This window comes from Colius striatus, chromosome 2 (assembly GCF_028858725.1).
Source record: "Colius striatus isolate bColStr4 chromosome 2, bColStr4.1.hap1, whole genome shotgun sequence".
NCBI lineage: Eukaryota > Metazoa > Chordata > Aves > Coliiformes > Coliidae > Colius > Colius striatus.
The window spans coordinates 101,695,698-101,717,514 of NC_084760.1; the positions used below are offsets into that span (position 1 = coordinate 101,695,698).

General features: G+C 35.1%; 1 protein-coding gene across 1 annotated transcript in view; it reads left to right on the forward strand.

Moving 5' to 3' along the window:
- The window catches only part of PRKN (parkin RBR E3 ubiquitin protein ligase), a 710,202-nt gene that overhangs the window by 340,022 nt on the left and 348,363 nt on the right, over positions 1 to 21,817 (forward strand). The window contains exon 6 of the mRNA XM_061990230.1: positions 10,704 to 10,819. Within this exon, the coding sequence (XP_061846214.1) occupies positions 10,704 to 10,819 (116 nt within the window). The remainder of the gene's footprint in view (positions 1 to 10,703; positions 10,820 to 21,817) is intronic.

The following is a 21,817-nucleotide window of genomic DNA, read 5'->3' on the forward strand; positions in this document are numbered from 1 at the left end:
GCCCATTACAAGGCAATGATTTTGGCCATGCATCTGTGTCTTTCAGGTTACTACTTTTCCTCACATGAAACTGAAGTAAAATAGTTTACTAATACATACATATTAAACTTGTGTGTTTTTTTGAAATATATATTTTGAGGTAATTTGTAAGTCAAGGCTTTGACAGTTTTATTTTTATTGTAAGATCTGTCTTGTAAAATAATTTTTGAAATGCTAAATGAAGAACTTAGTAAAGGAAACCAGACTGGGAAATAGCATCAGCCAGGAAGCAAAAATGTGTTTCTAGAAGTAGAGAGATGCCACCCATGACCCCACTTACTCTTCCAAGGAGCACCACAAGGTCAAATGTTGCTAGTAATATTCTTCATGCCTGAAGGCTAAATGACACACCTGCAGCTACTAAGTTTTCTCAGTTCCCAAAACAGGGATGGAAACCATTCCCTGCAAACTGTGCCTGGGTGTGTCTGCTCCTGAACTCTGCTTCAGACATGCTAGCTGACAACATCTGAAATACAAGAGGGACCTTGCTAACACTGAAGCTTGTCTATGGATGATTGTTCAATCCCCTCAAAATGCTCTTGGATACTCTTTAATAAGAAGCTGTTTTATAATGTGGATATAGCCTTATTCTCCCTGGAAACTGATTTTAAGTTAGGAAAAAACCAATTATTATTTTTTTGCTGCTTGTTTTTACAATGAATACAGGGTAATTAGATAAAGGGTTGCTTGGAAAACCAGATTAAATCATTTTAGTGAAAACAGTCTATCAAGGCACCACCCACATTATATGAAAACTATGCAAATAGCCACTAGATAATATATCTGTGTATTATCTCAAAGGAAAAAATGTCCATCTTTCTGGTTTTAATAACAGAAATACATTTTCAAATCAGATACTGTGCGGTCAACTACTGGTAATGGTTATTGTCTGTATCAATACACAAATTAAATAAGCTTATGTTAAATGCTTACTTAACTTGCTGCATTTTTCAGCATGTTGGAAACTATAGGAAGGAGTACAATGCAAACATTTTTTTCTTTAAGTTTATACAGGAGGTAGTATATGTCCCACTTTATGATTTCAAGCTCACCTTGCATATATATTGCATCTAGCTCATCTGTATATATTATATATTAAAACCATATTTTTTAAAAAGAGAACAACAGAGCAGATTAAACTAAATTATGGGATCATAGAATCATGACAGATGATGAAATGACAGAGAACATATTCATGTTATTACTAAGATTTTAGTGAGTTTTGCAGGACAAAATTAGCTAAAGAGATTTCTTGGTGTGTGAGGGCTTTTTGTGGTAATTTTTTTAGCCCCCCTACCCCCTTCATTTACTGTAGCCCACTAACTTTCAAGAACATCTAGTAACCTTCAAGAACCTCTGTGAAAATTTTTATAGAACTTTAGCCTATAACACCATTTTATTAGGTATTGGTACACTTGATACCATAACAATACTTTGTGCCTGACTTCTTAATATGAGTAATATAAAACAGTGGACATTTATCTGTATTTCCTAATTTTGAAGTAACAAATCATGCATTTATATACTGAAAATTCTAACAAGTTTCTGAGGTGTTTTTACTGGATGTTATAGTTTGTTTTACTTTTTAAAAGTAAAATCTAAATAGCTAATCTGATTTAAATTTTTAAAGGTGGTTATTGGGGTAGAAATACCTTCTAAGCTTTAAACTTGGCCAGTTCCTTTGATGATCAAGGGATGAACCAACTTTAAAACTTTCAGTTGTAATAGGATCAGATGGATGTGAGCATACAACAGAAATGCAGCAATATTTATGGACTAGACCGTGTAATTTTTCATGTTTAAAATACTTATGAAAAGTAGCAGTTAAATGATGTAAATATCTGTGATTTGCTAGCTCTGTGGTCTTTTCTCTGAAGCTCAAGGTCAGATTCTTTAAGAGACCTTACAGTGTAATGTCAGCTATGCAATATACAGCTCCAGTGTGAGAGTCCTGTTTCTTTTACATTTTAGATGTATTCTGTAGTCAGTTTAAGTTCCTGATCACTGTCTTTATCCCAAGTGTTTGTTAGCATAGATGGAGAAAAAAAAAAATCACTGAAACTTGTAAGTGTAAACAACTTGTGTCATAAGAAGCATGACCTGAGGATCTGATATCATACAGTATTTGAGTTTCTTCCCTCCTTGAGCCCTTTTATGGCTTATGTTCACATAATTTCCTCTGACAATCACATTTGAATTTCTAAGCTCAAAGTAAAGGATTGATTCTCTACAGGAATCAACAAATTTAGACAGTTGGATTCTACTTTTAAAAGAAACTACTTTGAAACAGAAACTTCCTCTGTGACTCAAGGAATTAAAAAGTACTTTTTCAAAATAAACTGTTTCATGCGTGCTGAAACCCGGTGAACAAATTCAGCAGAATGATTTGGGAGACTGGGCTAGATAATTTAATAAACCTGACAACTGCAGTCTTGGTTCAGCCCAGAAGTTAGGGTTGATCAGAGATTGTATTTTTAAGTGAAACATGGAAAAAGTTGGGAACGGAGTGGGGAGAGTTTTCACTCTTCTAGGGCACATTATGTGAAAGCATAGCCATTCTCTTTGAAGAGCTGTTAACTATCTTAACTGTATTTCTACATACTATAGACATTGCAGTACCTGTGACATTTTAGTTATGCATTTCTAGTGACTGGCTAAATGTTTATAGGACTTTTCCACTAGGAGACAGCATTCCAGGCAAAGAACCCTTTGCCCTACAGCCTTCCTTTCTTTGTCCGTACTATAAGAAAATGGATGATAGAAGAGCTGGATCATGCTGAAGAGTCCTGTCCATTCTGTCTGTTGTCATGGAAATATTGCTTCTCAAAGGAATGACAACAAAACTAGTGACAATTATTTGAGCCTCAGCCACCCCTTGCAAAGAAATGAAGCATGGTGTATGTCTGCCTTTAGACAAACAAAGCAAATGAGAAATGCTGTTGCTAAAAATGGGAGAAGTCACTTTCACACAGTGTTTACCTGGGTGATTTAAATCTATTGTGTGGGCAGCAGCAGCTAAGGAATTCCCAAGGCATTTGTGTTCTTTGTTACCACTGTGTCTATTCGAGTAGAAAAGGAGACAATATTACATGGTAGATACTGCATTTCTTGTTTTTCTTACCCACAGAGGTCCTATTGAATCATAGTTGTACAATATCTCCAGAGGCCAGACATCCTTATAAACTTTTATAGTTTTTACTGCCATACCAGTTACTATCATACCAGTTATTTGAATCTTAATTATGTTGTTTGTAGATGTTATTAAAAATTTACTAGTAAGTATTTTTTTTTTTCTTTTTGTAGTGCAGACAATAGAGATGCAAACTGTATGCACCATTATACAGAAACAACCTTGTTGGTATAGATCACTGAAAGTTAGATGGAAATTGTCTCCCTCAAATGGATCGTAAGATACTTTAAATCCTTAAAAGTCTTGGTTACATCATATTAGACTGATAATTAAAATTGAATGGTGGCTAGCTGTCCTGAACAATATTTCTATTATTCTTCCACTGAATTGTGGAAAAATGAAAGATAGAAACATCCCCTGGCACAAATACTAGGGAAATAAATACATAAACAAAAGATTGCTTGGTTTTTGTTTCTTTATGGACTTGAGTTTTTAAGAAAGTAGCTAAAAGTGAGATCTGGATATGATGAGAATAGAGGCTGTTGCTATTTTGTAGCACTTGAAAACATCTCCAAAAATATTTTTAAATTAATTTTTAGATATATTGTTGTATGCCTAAAACTTGGTTTAAGTGACTTGGTCAGGACTAAAATACTATGTGTTGTAAAGAATTGTGAATAACGTGTACATCTCACATACTGTAATCCTACTACACTCAAAATAGCTTTATAAATATAGGCTATCTGTTGAAATACTTGACTATATGACTTATATATAGCCTCAACTGAATAAAAGCTATGGTGAATAGTATGATTCTGAGACACATAACTGGAACAGGATGTTTTGGGTTTTTTTTTCCTTACATGAACTTATTAAAATTTGCCTTTTAGTCTCTTGGACACATTTAGATTGCAACTGTAATTACTGAACAGAAGAAGTTTGGAAAAATACAGGAGAGTAACATTTGTGCCCCAAACTGGTGCTTGTCACAAAAATATGATGAGAATTTTAACTCCCTTCCTCATCCTTCACACAGGTCAAAGTTGATGTATTCACTGAGACCAGGCATAGTCTGACAGTGAAGAGTTGGCAAAGGATGCTCATCCTAAAGAGCTTTTATTGTGGATAACAGATCTTTCTTCTTCTTAGCTAGAGGCATTTTGAGAAGTGCAATGGGGTTCCGTTAGAAACCATATATTTGAGAAATTCTCATATTTCTTCTACGTTTTAATTCTACTTTTGTTTATTGTCAAATTAAATAAATAGATACTTCTTACAGATATTGAAATTTAGCATATCATGACTTCATTGTCATGATAAAAAAAGTTAAAAGGTGTTTTAACTTATCTTTGAGGTAAGCTTAATTATCAGTGGTATATTAGCAATGCTTACTATGCAATATTTGATATCTTCTGGGATATCAGTTTTTCTTCTTGCGTCTCATAAAGACATTTTTTCAAAGCTGATGCTTCCTACAGCATCCATGAACTGCCATACTGTCCTCCTACTGTGTTTTGTACAGCAAAGACACTGTGGAGTTGGAAGTGTAAGGACTGGGGAAATTTTTGTAGAAATGTTGATATTGGTTGCAGCCTTTTCTTTTCATTCTTGCTGCTTATTTTAATTCTATTCTGAATTTATAGGCCCAAGATCGGATGATGAGTTTTTCACAGGATCTTTTCTTTCAAACTGAAAGTTTACTTGTAAGATTTTCTTTTTTTATGGCAGAGAAATGTTGTGTGAGTGTAGTGATTGTGCTTTTGAAAGACCTCTATTAGTATTGCTATGTGAATTCTTAAAGTGACCAACATCTATCTTCTTTGCTTCATAGAATTCTTAAAATCTATGCTAAGAACCTTCAAATCCACTGTCACTTAATATCCTTGATTATTGTTCCACCTAATAGAGAATAATCAATAAATCACATGTGTTACTCTACTTCTTGCGGTGATCAATTTATGTGATTCTTAAACAGTGAAACAATACTTGAGTTACGTGCTGCAGCTTAAAGGCTGGTCCAGTACTATGCATCAAAGTGAGTTAACAGTTTGTCCATGGCCACTGAGGCAGTTCAAGAGCTGACTTTACTGGTCACTTGCCTAGAAAGTAATATTGGTGACAGGAGCAAACCCAAAGGTTAGTTTCTCAGCTACAAGTGTTGCAATAACAGTTCCAGATTAACTCAATACAAAAAAGAAATGGAAGAGTTAGATACCCGAATTTCAGACAAATGATAGGAATGATATTGTTTTATGACTTTTTTTGCTCTAAAAACAGTTATATTGCAAAAATTTGAGTTACATTTAATAATTTCCTTCCTTTGGTCTTAACAGGCTGGAGTCATTGCTTAGTTAAAAAAGTTCAGACTAGCCCTCACCAAGCAATTGGTACTAGGTGATGCTCACAATGCTAAATACCTGATCTGAGGTTCTTGGTGGCATCTGCTGAGCTGCACAGGGGAACTGGGAAATTGGTAGTGCAGGCCACTATTCTAAGGAAGATGTCTTCCAGTAACTAGAGCTAGTCCAAACACTATTGGCTCACGAAAGTGGAGCAGTCTTACATATACAATGCCTTGATGAGTCTATCACAGTCACTTAAGAGTTGCTTACTATAATCTCGAAGAATTATTTCTTGACTGTACATCCTTCTTCATCTTTTGGTAAAATATATTTAAAAAAAAAAAAATTGAGCTTTTTTTTCTTGAGTTTCATAAAATGTAGCTAACATTGACCATGTGTCTTTGAACTTTTTCTTCCCCCTTGCACTTTTTATGATGTTGTGTAGCAAAAAAGTGGTAACAGGAGTGAACAATATGACAAATATGTAAGAACAATGACTATTCCATTCTCTAAACAACAATCTATCAGATATGCTACCAAAAGGATGACGTTTGTAGTGTTACACAGAATGTTCACAATTTCTCGAAACCTATGCCCTTAGGCAAGAAAATGATCTAAAGGTATTCACTGCAGTAGAAGGTGACTATAAAACTACTTACTTTCAGAACTAAGCACTAAATTTTGTCTCAACTTTTACAGTAGTTTCTTGACAACCTTGCTCATTGCTAAACAGAAATACTTAATGAAAAAAACCCCAAACCATTAGTCAAATTTTTGTACCGCATGAGAACACAAACACAGAAAGGAGAAATAATCTTTCAAATAGTGGTCTGATAATGACATGAATTTTTGCCCATCCCTTTTATGTAATGGTTTTTCAATGTAAGGTTAAAATTCTGGAAGTATTCTCTCATACCATACTGTAACATAATGTTGTGTAGAGAGACATTTTAATGTTAACCTTAAGTAGTAACAATTGCTTGTATGAGTGTGACAGTCTGGCAAAATTAGAGGGTTAGTCGTCCTAAATTGTCTGGCTCCAAGGTCTCTACACCTGTTTGAAGATTAACTTTGAAACGTTAATGATTTAAATGATCCATCAAATTTCCCTCCTTTAGGCTATCATATACTGAGGTAAAGGCTAAATCAAAGAATAGCTACATTTACCTGCCTGATGACATGGAAGGCTGGAGAATTAAGAAGTGGCTGAACTCCACTTCCCTTGTATTTCAGTATCAGCAATTTCATTACTGGAATTTAGTTGAGAAGCACCTTGTGCTGAGGTGTTATCTTTCTTCATAGGTTCATACATATATACTCTGACTTAAAAAGTCTATGCTTGCATGTATATTAAGTTGCTGGGAAATCTGGTAGATGTAATAAATGTTTGTGGAATGTGTGTGTATGCAATGTGTAAAACTGGGCTACATAAATTTTTATTTGCAGCTGGGAACTTAATTGAGTTCATGACTTCCAAAAGTCTTCAAACAATTGGAATGTGTATTACTATGATTAAAAAAATAAGGAAATACCGTGTATACCATGCCAGAACTCAGGCACTTTGAAAAACTTGTATGCTGATTCCAGTCTCTCCCTGTAACTCTGAGCCCCCATCACAGCACTGATGTTAGACAGGCCTACAGGTGTAGACTGTGGTTTTAGTTTTATAAAATTGTGAGTTGTGTGAGTTGATGCTTTTTGGCTTTGCGAAAGTGAACATTTTATAAGTGAATTAGTTTTATTGTAGTGTGAGTCTCAATACATTTGTTATAAATTAGGTTTTTATTCTTTGAAGATTTCTTCTGAACAAATACTTATAATCTTGAAGAATTTTTAAAAAAAACCCAATTTTAATGAGCCCTCTGTTCTGTTTGCATGTAATATTAAGATTTGCTATTTCTTTAATTGCAGTTTACTCAAGCAGGGAGTCTTTCAATGAATAGTTTGGTAGAGTGGCAATATTTTCTTTTGTTAATTCAGATATTATTTTCATATTCCATAATGTTCTCTATCCAACAACACCAAAGCATGTTGAAAATATAATTAGTACAGAAGTTTTCTTAAAGTAGTTTTTGGGCTGATAGGAAAATTACTTCTCTATACTTCTAAGTCTACAGAGGAAATGTTTTTGGAATGTAGCAGAAAACTCTTGGTTTTTTTCTTTTTTTTTTTTTTTTCCCCCTGAGGTTTAGGCAATATTCTATATGTCTTAGTTTCTTGAGTAAGAAATCTATTGCTTTATTTCAATTACATCTTCATTAAACAGCTTTCATGATGGGAAACTTATTGTGAGGTATTATCAAAAGAATTAGAATCATCAAACAGACACTCTTTTAGAAAAAAAAAACCCACAGCTAAGTCTAAAGCTATTTCAAGTGGTTTAGAGCTTTATTTATTTATTACTATTTTTATTTTTGCATGTGACTCACATAATTTTATTGTAGAGGGTAATTTTATCAAAATAATTTTTTTGTTTCATTGCTCATAGTTTATCTGTTCTGCAATACTGAGTTATCGATATTCTTAGTTGTATGCCAAAGATGTACTGAAGCAAGGAGGTATTTTCAAGACTTCTCCTGCATTCAAATAAATCCTTCTTACCATTTAATTTCAACAAAAGTAAAATCACATTAAAGGGCAAAGAACATCCAAGCTCCAAAACCTATTAACAAATAATACAAAGATTAATGGATACATTTTTAAAGGTTGGAAATAAATTAAAGTTACAGACTGTGTAAGGTTTTCATGTACTCTGGATGAATGTGTAGCTCCATTGACTCATTCTTGATTGCTGAAATGCTTCAAGTTGAGCTGATATTTAAAAGCTGTGCATATGTAACTATGTTCAACAAGAGAAAAAATATGGAAAATCTAAAGACTTGTGTAAGGAAAACTTTAAGCATATTTTCTGGCTTTTTCCTGAAGTTATGAAACAGGATAGAAAGATGATGTTATATCTGCATTAAATACGGACAAGTGACTACACAGGCTGGAGTGATGGGCTGAGGCCAATTGCATGAGTTTCAACAGGCCAAGTGCTGGGTCCTGCAATTGGGCCACAACAAACCCATGCAACACTATGGGCCTGGGGCAGAGTGGCTTGAAAGCTGTCTGGCAGAAGAGAACATAGATGTATTGATTGGCAGCCAGCTGAACTCTCTACAACAGTGATCAATCTCTTCTCTCCAGTAATGAATGATAGGACGTGAAGAAATGTCTGCAAGTTGCGCCAGGGAAGGTTTAGATTAGACATTAGGAAGAACTTTTTCATTGATAGGGTTAGTAAGCATTGGAACAGGCTGCACAGAGAGGTGTCAGAGTCACCATCGCTGGAGATATTCAAACGACACATGGATGCTGAGGGATGTAGTTTAGTTTAGTGATGGGCTTGACAGTGTTAGGTTAGTGGTTGGACTTTGATCTTAAAGATCCTTTCCAACTGTTAACAATTCTATGTTTCAAAACTTTTGTGAACAATGACTTGGTTTTAAAAATAGAGTTGTCTTTAAACTATGCTCTTACCTCTTCAGTACTCTCAAGCTTCTACTCATGCTTCAAACAATGAGTCTTTAACTTATAGTGGAGTTTGGATGTTGTATTTGTGTTGAATCTTGCATACATCTGACTTAGGAGGAAGGTTGTAATACTGCTTCTCATATCTTAGTTACTACTTGCTACCTTAGAGGTATTGCTGCATAATACTGTATTTGTCTTGTAGAAATATACAATATATCTAAATGGTCACCACTGAGAAAAACAAAAACCAGTAATTAACAGATGTTTCGAGACTGAGAAAGAGTGAGTTTTTTTTCTGGACAGGTTTTAGTATAGTACTGTAGTAAATCTCAGAGAAAGGCTTTATAGAGGGAAAAGTGGATTTGTATTAAACAAAACTGATTTCGTTCAGCCACACTCATTCTCTTGTGTTCATATACTGTCAAGTACTAAAATATGTGTCCAGAGAGTCAGTCTAGGAACTTGAAGTGACACTAGGAGATGTGACCTAGCAAATCTTTTTCACAGCTGTTGAGTTCTTAATGTGGGGGTTTGGATGTGACTTGCATTCTAAAGAAATTAACAGTAACTGTAACTTTTTTTTTTCCTTTATCCTGTTCCACCTCCATGAGTCACTAGGAAATGATGTGATTTATTCACTGTCTGTGTTTTTTCTTTGGGATGTTTTTTTCCCCAGTCTCAGTGTCATGAGAATCATTTGCAATCTTAGTATCTTGATGCCGTTAACATCTGTCATTTTTGTTATGCCACTTTCTTGTCATTTCTTCTGATGCATTTATACTCTTACCTTCCAATTCACACTTCATTTATGCCAGTCTTAATGTTTTCATTCCAAACTTCCACAATTTGATACTGGAAAAAAGGTCTCATAGGAACAAAGAAACTGAAAACTGTAATCTGTGGCTCCTATTGCCAAGCACATGTCTTCAGACTGCTTTTATTTACATATTCATAGAGTGATTCAGACATTTAAAACAATCTTTTATAACAAATTCTTATCAAAGCACAGCATGATTGGTATGGCTTTCCCTGGAGAGCAATGGGAAAGAGAACAAAGCACATGGTTTGTAAAAAAGTATTATGCTAATGAAAACAGTCTAAGTAGCTCTATAGAGCAGTATGGACTGAAACAATTCAAATACAGTATAATATATAATTGCTAATTAAATATATGTCCCAAGAGAGCTAGAGCTTCTTGTTATAATAGTGGTAAGATTATATCATATAGATTTCTAACGTCACGAAACCAAGGCTAATCTTTATGAATTCAGAGCTAAAATTCTGTGTTCTAGAGTTCAGAATGGTAACATCTGTAACAAGTGGAAATACTAATACATATTTGACAATGCTTAGTATTCTGCCTTTGGCTGTGCCTTGATGAAGTCAAGATGCAATAGGGTTTTTTATGAATCCAGAAAAACACAGAATGTAGTACACCAGTATCGAATCAGTGCACAAGTAGATACCTTCTTTTCTAGGGGAATCACTGAACAAAATACACATTAGGCTGGTATTTTTGCAAGAGACTGCTTGTAAACCTTTCCTACCAATTGTCCTCCTTCTCTGTTGGCAGCAGTTATTTGTCTGTTGTCTCAAATGTCAGTTAGCCTAAGATAAAGGGAGGACATGAGCAGCAGGTATGTAATCTTCTCTTTATCTCTCCTTCAATATTTCAGGAGTTTTACTTTAAATGTGGAGCACACCCAACCACTGACAGTGAAACATCTGTGGCTTTGAATCTCATTACAACAAACAGTCGCTGTATCACATGTATAACATGCACAGATGTTAGGTAAGTACAATGAAAAGTGTCAGTGATGCAGTGTCTTAGTACTTCAGAGTACTTTGAAAGAGATTTTTTTTTTTTCCTCTGGTGATGTTCTTTTTTAAATGTTTTTCCCCCAGTATCATGATGGAAAATAGATCACATTTTCAGGTGTGTTCTTTGTTTTGTTGATACAATTGCAATTTATGTTTTTGCACATTAGTTGAGTTGCAGGTGGATGTTAGCACATTAGTACATTTGTACATTAGTTGGGTTGCAGGTGACTGCTTAAGTTCTAACTACAACCTCAAGTGCCCAAGATAGTGACATAAATATTCAGATCTCTGCTGCTACTCTGTATTTGAGCCATTAAAAGAAATCCTGATTCTAAGGAAGACAAATTGTTCCTGCAGAAAGGAACTTTTTGGTGTTTGTTTTATAAATCAAAGTAAAATGCATCCGTTCTCATGGTTTTGTTTATTGCAGTTTCCATTTTACTGTATGGTGTTTGGGCACGTACGTCTGAGAACAACAATACTAGCAAATGCATGGATTAAAAACCAATTGCCCAAGACAGATACCATTGTGATGAATTACCTGAAACACAATTATCTACTAATTAGGAGATGTTTTGAGGTGTCTTGATAGTAGCTGATTGGTTGCTGACAGTATTTGTTTCAAGAAAATTAGTCTTAGTTAGACCACTGAGGAGTATGGTTTCCATCACTTCCCAAATACACAGCATTTACAGCATTGCAGTGTGTTTCAGAGACTACCTTGCAGGCAGTACATGCTGAATTCCTTAGCTTGTCTCAAATGGTTAGGTATGCAGCGGTATTAACCTCTCTGTAATTAAGGAAAAGATGAAGCTTCCATCCTAAGCCCAGCTCTCCTTTTTCCAAGAACAAGAGAGAAGACTATCAGACATAGTATGTTTATTTAGGCTTGAGAACTGGTTGTAATTACTTCTGTCAAGTTTGAAATGGATATGTTGACATTTTCCTGAATTGATATATTCAGTATAGACCTATTCACTCATACTCATGAAGTTATATTTTTACCTGTATTTTGTAGCAAAATGACAAAATCCCAAAGGTAAGAAAGAGATAAGAGAAGATTTTCTGTATTTGCTTAGTTGAAGTGTTCCCAGAATTTACTATTGGATTACCTATTGACATATCACAAAAGCACATCAATTCTCATTAAATTAAGGCATCAAATAACTATGGGCGCCTAAGTTTCATTAGACTTTTAACTCAGCACATGGTCTGGGAATATTCATTTATGAATAAGCTTATTGGATTTAGACACTAAACAGGGAAGTATAACACATATTCCCATTGGCCTCATGCTATTCTAGCTTTTAGATGCTGTTATGTGACTTATTGTATTTTATTTATAAAGGTTTTTATGACTTTAGACTGAGTACCCTAAGAAGGGTAGGATTTGGGTGCTTGAGCATCTGACTATCAATTCCTAGTTATCTATCTGTGATAAGACAACAGGTTCTTTGAAGCTACTCATACACATAAGTCTTTCAGTCTTCTCTTTATTTTGCATTGCAGATTCAATTTTCCTAAATAGATTTGTTTTCCATTATAAAGCACAGAGATACTTTTTATATCATGAAAGTTCAGTTTAGTTTTCTAAATGGCTGACATTGTTTGATCATAGCAAGATCTCTGAAGCTGAGGGCATGAGCTCATCATTCTCATCTTTTGGGCCATCAAATTAATTGTTTGTTAGGAGACAGTGAGATCAATTGTCCTAAGAGTGAGCAGGAGAACATTCCAGCAGCCTTCTTGCAGTTCTAAAGGTTGTAAATGCACCGATACATTTATTTATGTAGCCAGAATTTGACTTCTCATACCTCCTAGAGGTAGAGGTGTAGATTTCCTCTCGCATTCCTTAAGTGATGCAGGGAGAAGATGAAGAGGATATTCTCTCTTCTACCTTACTGTATACTTCATAAGATTTTGTATATGACCTCTGTTCTCCTGTACACCTCCTAATCTCCCACTCATGAGCAGATCTTTTGTACTGGCCTGTGAAACTGCACAAGATGAAATCAGCAGGAAGTAGGCAATATTACTTAAATTCCTCTTGTCTTTTGTGCTTAACCAATGTGGAAGTGGACTCTGCCTCAGTGCAGGGTTCCTTCCATGAAAATGTAAGCCAAATAGAACTGTGAAATGATAATTGTAGGGCAAAATAGAGAAGTTGCAAGGCACACTTGAACTCAGTACTTATTCATATGATGTGTATTCTGGAAGACCTGGTTTTGACAGCATCCCTCTAATGTGTTAACAGAGCTCGCTTCTAGGTATAGGTTAAAGGCTAAATATCAGTTTCTGTCAAAGTGGTGCCTCAGCATTTTGCAACAAGGTTGCAGACAAAACTACTTAAAAGTGGCTAGCACTCCTATCCCTTCTAATAATTCACTGAGCAAGAGGAATGGTTTGGTTTACTGCAGTGGAGAACTCTAGTATGTGTCTGTAGTGGTAAATGAAAAAGGAAAAATAACTGATCCCTGATCATAAGACAGATGGCAATGACTGACAGATACCTTACACAGTACTGTGATAGATAGCCTGGCTCTTTATCACAGTCAGCTTGGGATAGTCTTGAAGCTGAAACCCAAAGGCACATTGCTGAAACTAGATCTACAAGGGAAGTTTACTTTTTATGCTGGCTGTAAGATGGCATGGAAAAGATTACTCATGTCCTAGTATTCCCTGTGTAGGGCTCAGGAAGCATCAGAAGAGTTCACTGAACACCATGAAGCACCATGGAGTGGTAAAGTTGACAAACTAGAAAATGAGTTTTGTAAGATAAACAGTACCTGTCTCCAGGACTTGTATCCACTGAGTTAATAAGAACTCTTAAGTGTTTCTAGACTACAGGAGAAATTGTTTGTTTCTGTCAACTTACGGTTTTTGTTAATCTCTCCCTTGTATTTAGAAGAAAAAAAAAAGAAAAATAAGGAAAAAAAACCTTGTCTAAAAACCTCTTCTCTAGGCCACATTACAGAAACTAAAACAGAAGAAAATTATTCTGTCATTCAGTCAACTTATTTATTTGCTTTTCTATGTGAAAACACTGAAGTTTTGAGAACGTATTCGTACATAAAATGCTGATTACCTTTCATAAGTGTGTTTTTAAAACCATAAAAGTATATGAAGCAGTTTTATGTATTAAGCATTTGCAGCTGTTACCAAAAAATAAGGTACCATTTTTTCTATAGCCAGTCTTGTGAATTGTTAAAATACAATTTCACGTGTGTCTTTGAGTTAATTGAACAATTCTCCAATTAATCCTGTGAAAGAAATTATTTTAGTTTCTATTTCTGATCTTTTTTTTCCAGTTGCAGGGATGTTGAAAGGTAAGCCTCTTTTGCAAAGACCTATACAGTAAAATCATGTATCAGTGTTGCACAAAGCTCATTATAAATTCTTGGGCTACTTATGAAAAACCTACTCAGGTTTTTGAGTTTCTAATTCTTTTCTCTAACCTGGTATTCTTGGAATATTTGTATGTAACTCAAAGAAATTATATAAATACTCATAACTTTTTTCCTTTAGTTAAACATTTAGGTGACTTTATTTGTGCTGGTAACTACTTTCTAATACTCCTATGCAGTTGAAAAGTAGCATTCAAGGCACCGTGCAGTTTGTAATATTTTATGAAGCCTACTTTTATCATTCTGTATCATTCAGATGGAAAAGAGGTGTAACTGGTACTTTAGCTGTTACTTTGTATTGACTTCACTATAGTAAAACATGAAAATGGTGTCTATTCTTCACAATAAATTTTTCTTCTGTTTTACTGAAAAATTGAACAGAAAAAGATGACAACCAGGTACTATTTACATATTTCTTAAATATTACTTTTGTAGCAAGGTATGCCATTTCTCTAGTTGTTTCCATCTATTTATCATGGAGAGTTAGTCCACCACAGGCAAAGCAGTTAAGCTCCAAGATTCTTGGCATAGTGTTTGTATGGTTTTTGCTAGGTTTGCAGAGCTCACAAAAATTGTATTTAAAGCAATAGTGCACTCTATGATATATAGAAATATACAAAGTGGAAGTAATGTTTAAGTCTATTGCCAATTTTTATTCTCAAGTTTACGTTAGGCACACTTTCTGTTTGCCTTGGGTTTATATTCTGTATAAATATTTCCATGCAGCTCTGACTAACAGAGTGAAATACTTCAGAACCAAATACCTCTGTAGGGTTATGCTAAATCCATAGCCCATATTCCATGTAGTGTAGCGCCTTTCAATGTATCGTACTTATCTGTCACAGAGTTGGTGTGAATTGGCAGCCTTTATGCATTTACTTTTCTCTGTAGCATTCAAGGTGATGGGTTGCTATTTCATCTCTTTGAAGAAGTTCCCAATAGGTTGAGCAAATGGCTGAAAGTTGAAACAAATACGAAAACTGTGTAATCCTCAAGGGGAGATCTGCTTTTGTCAACTGTTTCCAGTAGAAATAACATCAAAAGGGGTTAGGAGTATCCCAGGGTACCTGTAAATCACGGTCAGGAAAAACAGCAGTGTTAAGCAATGTAAAAGTAAAATGTGCAGAACAAAAGTGCCTCACGTCATCTTTCACAAACTAAGTAGGGTACAATTCCTAAAGGCACCGTTATTTTAAGTTTCCAACAGATACAGATAAGTGTAAAAGGTATATAGGGCTCGCTGTCGCTTAACAGAAAGAATTCTCAAGAAGAAGTATTTGCTGTTGTATTATGTTTTGACAGTGGAATCTTGTATTATGTTTTCCTGCTATTTGTACTTCCTAATAATGGAGTTGGAAGTGAAAGCTTCGTTTTGTTAGTGGCAGGAGTTAGAAGTGCATATGCTACATGTTCGTCAAGGGTAACTGCAATGAAGGTTTCTGTCATAATTCTTTTCGGCCAAATCAGTTCAGACTGTGATCACATTAGACTCATGGGCAGGAAAGTACTGAAGAAGGTCAGTACTTGGAGGGAGAAACTCAGAGTGAATGTACTGGGGGCTTTCTGTTCCCTTCCAAGATCAAAATACAGACTGTGTGTCTTTAAAGACATTGCCCATGTGACGCTTTTCAGAAGAGTAGATAGCACATTATTTTAGGCTTATAATTACTATTTCTCTTTGCTTCTGAGGTGTAGGATCCTAAAATTACTCCTTGGGCTATTATAATCCAAGTAAATTATTAAATCTATATTTATCTCATATTTTTTTTTAAAGGAGGTTTTCCCTCTCTGTGGCCTGTGTTGATAATGTGAACTCTGGTCCAAATCTCTTCCTGTTATGTTCTATTGTCTTTATATACCTTGAATAGTTCAAAGATGAGTGGGAAGAAATTATGTTAAGAATTAAATCTACTTTGTCTAAGTACTATGACCATCAGTGACAATGTCTACTGCTTTCTTTCCTAATGCTCCTAAAATTAATACAGTTTCTTAATAATCACTTATTTCAAGTAAGAAATTAATCAAATATCAGACTAAGAACTGTTGCTAATTGGTTTAGAGCTTTTTTCTTTCCCTGCTAAGGTAGCCTATAGAATACTGATTGTTACAGCTGTAATATTTGACTGCTGATCCAAGCAAAATCATGCAGAGAAAACAATTTTTGTACTTTTGTTGTCATTTTGAAATGTGAAAAAAAATTTCATACTGCCAGTAAGTGACCTTTGTTTCTTTAGTGTTGCACACCATGAGTTTTAGATGCAAACACTTGTACCAAGGGCTTCTAGAAGATGCATAAAATTCTCTTGGCATAACCTTTCCATTGAATTGTAACCACTAGTGTTAGGCAGCCCTCTATGGCAAAGACAGGAGAGCATTGCAATTCTTACAGGTTTCCCTCTGAATCTATTAAGATGTGCGTTGCAATTGCATCTCAGTGAGCAAGCTTCCGGCTTCTATAGATTTGTGAAGAAAAGAATAGATTGGTGAATATATTCTACTGTCATATTGTGCACATCCTTTGCTGGCAGGGGACAAGTAAGGAAGATTTTTTGCAACTTCACTCATCTCCTTTCCTAACATAAAACACTGAGCTTTTCTCTCCACTTAGGAGAACAAAACCTGCCTACTTTCTTTTCTTTGGGGTGCTGAACTGTTTTACCTTAATGCCTTGTTTACTTGGCATATGCATTAGTGTACAGTTAACAAGGAAGAAAAAATGGAAGAAAATGTCTTGACTGCCTGTTGATTTTTCTTTTTTACATATATTCTTTTTCTACTTATTTTCTTTTTATCCACATATTGATGAATATAAGCATAAATGACTTGTGGCATGTTTAGGTCGACCTGCTTCTGCAGGGGGGTTAGACTAGATGATCTCTAGAGCTCCCTTCCAACCCCTACCATTCTATGATTCTATGTTTACATGTTTTCTAATAGTCACAGATAAGAATTTTTCAAGGCAGTCAGAAGTGAATTTTGTTTCTGATTTCAATATATTTCTGTACTGTGCATTTCCAGCTTCATACAGGATGCAATACATATCATCAAATTTGTTTTTCATATGAAGTTTCAAATGAAACCTGAAGACTGCAGAATATTATCTCTATGGTCTGCAGTATCTTCTCTGCCATTCTTATTTATGGCACAATTAGTATAATGAGCTGTTATTGCAGTTTTCATAGAAAGTTTGGGTTGGACCTTGCCGTTGCAGGGATGCCTGGTCCACTAGATGAGGTTGCTCAAAGCCCCATCTAACCTAAGCCTCAATTATGTATTTTAATGAATATTTTAAGATGCAAAGACATAATAGTTTAAGTGTGTTTGGATTAATCACTAGTTTTAAAACTGAAATGTATCAGATATCCAAGTACAGCAAGTGCAAAATTTGGTAGACCTCATTGCCAAAATATTTTGCCCAAGCTGATGGATATGGCTGCTTGCATATGAGCAATCAATGAAAAATGTGAGCTAACGAACGTAATTTTTTTCTGCAAGTGCAGTAAGTTTAAATATAGAATTAATTTGCAAAATCCAAGAAAAGCAGTGTAGCAGATGTTTGTGAAATGTTGTTCAAAGAGGGTTTTTTGAAACTTGCAAGCTCACAGTATGCCTTTTCTGTCATGGGTGCTTGAAAGTTCAGGTGTTTGTAGTTTTCTTTTTAAAATAATTCTCTAACACAAAAGACAAAGAATTTTTATCTCTGGTTTTGCTGTGGGTAAAGTTAGTAACAGTTAATATTATCACTATCTAATAGCAGTATAGTGACTTTTGAGAAATGTTATTTGAGATCTCTGAAGAGAGATCCATATTTCAAAGACTCACTGTCACAGGTGATGATACTAATGAGCAAGCCTAATAATCTCAACAGACACCTGGGGTCTGAAGGAACAAACTGAAAAACAGAGCTGTTTCAGGTCTCCACTGAAGCATTATGGCAAGGTTTTGTAGAGGAACTTCAGCTGTTGCTGTCTGCCAAGCAGTTGGCCATTTGGTTAATCTTCAGTAAACTGAGAGATATTGGACCATCGCTTTTTACTGTCTCTGACTGTCTTTTGCAATATTTTAACAATGAGGAATTGGACATGAATGTGACAGCTAAAGAAAATGTTATAAAATCAAATGCAACAATGAGAAGTCTACCCTTTAACAAATAGTCACTGCTTTAACATTTTTAATGAATTGACATTTAGTAAATAACATTCAATGTGTTGTAAATGAATCACTGACAGAAGATAGGAGAGAGATAAGTATAGAGAAATAAGATGTCTTTGTGTTAAAATTGTTTTCAAATACAGTTCAGGTAAAACACTAAAGCATATGTACAAAAAATTGTATGTGTATACATGCAGATCGATAGCATGTATGAAAAAACATAACGTCTTGCAAACTTATTTCTCTAAGAAGCAGATTTAATGGAGAATATTGCTCTGTTACCCATTTTACTCACAGAGTTTTTTTGTGTCTACTGTACTGAGGCAGATTTGAAATCTAATGCATCTCTGAAAGACAGTGTAAGTTATCAAATAAGAAGTGTACTTACTGTTGTATCTCTCCAACTTTCCCAGTCATAAACCTTTCCAACTACTTGGGGGCAGAACGACTGTCTTGATTAACTGAACATCAGCCAAAGTAGTAAAGGCAGATAACTGCATTAATTTTCTGCCTAACTAAAAGGACTTATCAAAGGTAGGAAGGAACTGTGGAAGGAGGTGTCTTGTCTTACTGCTGTTTTTTATATATGACTTTTGGTATATTTAAGTGGTTTTGAAACACCTGCAACTGAATTTTATTTCTATTGTGAACTAATTTATGTAATGTGCATTTCTAACTTCATGAGTGATAAAGTACAACTTCTCAATTTCATTTCACAATTTCAGTTTTTTCCAACTCTCCTTTTTGTTTTATTCTTTATATTCAGTGTCCCAGAGAGAAAGATAAATACTAATGAGTATCTATCTAATTGAATTTAGTTTTGAGAAACCAATTTTTATACCATTGTCATCAAGAGTTGTTTAGGAAAGAAGTGCATTCCACTAGGACAAAAGAATCAGAAAACGTAGATAACTGAGGGAACTTGAGGTTTAGTCCCCTCTGGGAACAAAGGACCACAATCAGCCATAAGTATCAAGGGCCTTTTAAGCCCACTAAGTGACGTGTGTGGTCCCAGGCAAAACAGACAAGACTACTCAACTTGGGGAAGAGAATTAAACTTAATTTAATCCATCACCAACCAAAAATATAACAAACAGAAATATCCAACTGGAAACAACAGTGTAGGGTGACAATGAGGAGTGCAACCATCCCTTTCAGATCGCCTTTTCCTCACTCCTCCCCTCTTCCTGGGCTCAGAGCCCTGATCCCAGTGTCTTTATCTCCTCCCCCATACTGAGTGGCAAAGGGGATAGGGAATGGGGATTTCAGTCAGTCCTTTCTTGACGGCCTCTGTTGCTTGTATCATTTCAGGGCAGGTGAACTCTTATCCAGTCCTCTCCGCCCTGCACAGGTTTCTCTGATGTGTTCATCCCAAGGGCTGCAGCTCCTCTCCTCTTCCTCTAGATTTGGGTCCAAAACACTTGTCCCCTTCAGCATAGTCTCCAAAATTCATCCTCTTTGGCATGGAGTTCTCTCAGAGCTCTCCATTAATTGCAGAGAAACAGCCTGCTCTTTTCTCCTATGGGCTGCAGGGAGGTCTCCAGTCCGGCATTCCTCCTCCTTTCCTCCTCCTCTGACTGCGGGCTCTGTGTGGTCACCTCCATCTTGCTCTACTCTTCCACTTCCTACACATTACAAATTTCTGTTCTTAAACAGTGATTGCAGAGTCACCAGATTGTCCCTGCTGGGCTGTAGGTGAGTCCAAACTAAGAGCTGGTGTAAGTTTCAGGAACTGTTTACGGAGGTGGTACTGCAGCCCCCTCCCCGTTACCAATTACAAGTGGCTCCACATAAACCCAACACGGAACTGAAAAAGATGTAGACAATGTAGGCTGGTACTGAAGCAGAATTCAAGTAAAAATAAGGAAAATTCCTAAATATTCCTGTAAATGGTATTGAAAAATGCTGAGCACCAAGTCTGTTAAAGACTAATTTTCAGAAGATTAAATTCTATGATTCTGTGAAGATGTCTTTAAGACAGTTATTTAATGTGGAAGAAACAGAGCTATTAAATCTGTTTCTGACGAAGTCATAAAGAGTTTGTAATTTGTTAACATTTGCATTAATAATAGAAGAATCCTTTTAGGGCAGTATGTCTTGGATAAAATCTACAAAAATTAATGTAACTAGTTTTAAATGCACAGAAGAATAACTATTCTGTATATTTAGTTTTGTAAAGCTCTGTAAAGAAAAAAGTAGCATGAACATTTGCTTTCTACTATGGATTATTTTTTTCTAGGTTATTTTTGGGTCATAAAATCATAGCAAGATCATTGACATCTGCTATAGCACCATTGGAAATCTCTTATTGTAATTTAGAAAAAATTAGAAAGCAAAAAAAGTGTTTGTGGAAGATGTGGTTGGCATTTGTAGCATAGAAAATGAGTGGAAAATATTGGAAAGAATGAGGCAGCCCAGCAGCAAAAACCTAAATATGCACATAGCAGAATAATTTGAATTTGCATTAATTTAGCAAAAATTGAAAGTAGCTGTATCTGGTAAAAGCAGCAGAATGTGATTTCTGAAATCAAACACACCAAAGGATATTCTTAGGACAGAGAATCTGTCATAATATGGAGGTAACTTTATTAAATGTTACTTGACACTTCACAGAGTCACTTAATGATCTAACATGAAGCAGTAACTGTAGTTCTAGGTAATGTCTTTAATAGCCATTCAATTCTTCAATGTAAAAGCTCTGTATTAGGGATTGTTATAAGATTTTGTAAAAACTAATTAAAACACTTTAGGAAAATAACATGTATGAAATTTGGTGGCAAGTCTATACGTACTGCTTTCCATAGATGTCTGGGGCTAGGTAGTAATCCCAAATTCTGGAATCATATTCTTGCTGTGTGTCAATTTCAGGGGCACATAAGTACAAAATTTTGTCTGGGAAAACAAGGATTGAAAATACATTCAAGAAATATGTTCATTTAGATATATGTATAGTAAATAGGTGCACTTATTGTTTTATTTCTCTGTAAACCAGGATGTAGAATAAACTGTCATAGCACTGTACTGTAATAGCAGTGTAAGGAAAATAGTTCACACGTTTTCTATCAACTATTATAAACAAATGAGTGTGCAAAGCTCTCTTAGTGGATTACAGTCATGTAATCATTCAAAAGCAATTGATGTAACTTTAATGGAATTTATTAGCTAGAAATACCCTTCTTTTTCTTTGCAGCTGATGATCACTCATACTTTTGCTGTGAATTTCTATGATCATTACTCTTCCTTTCCCTCATTTTGTGGATGTTGTTAAAGATTGGCTCTGAAGATGAGATTTCTGAAGCCAGTTCTTTATTTTTTTCTGTAGGACTCTAACTTTCTTACAACTTCTGCAAAGAAATTCCTTCTCCAAATTAATGAATTTCAGTAAAACTTCATTTAATAAGCTAAAATAAATG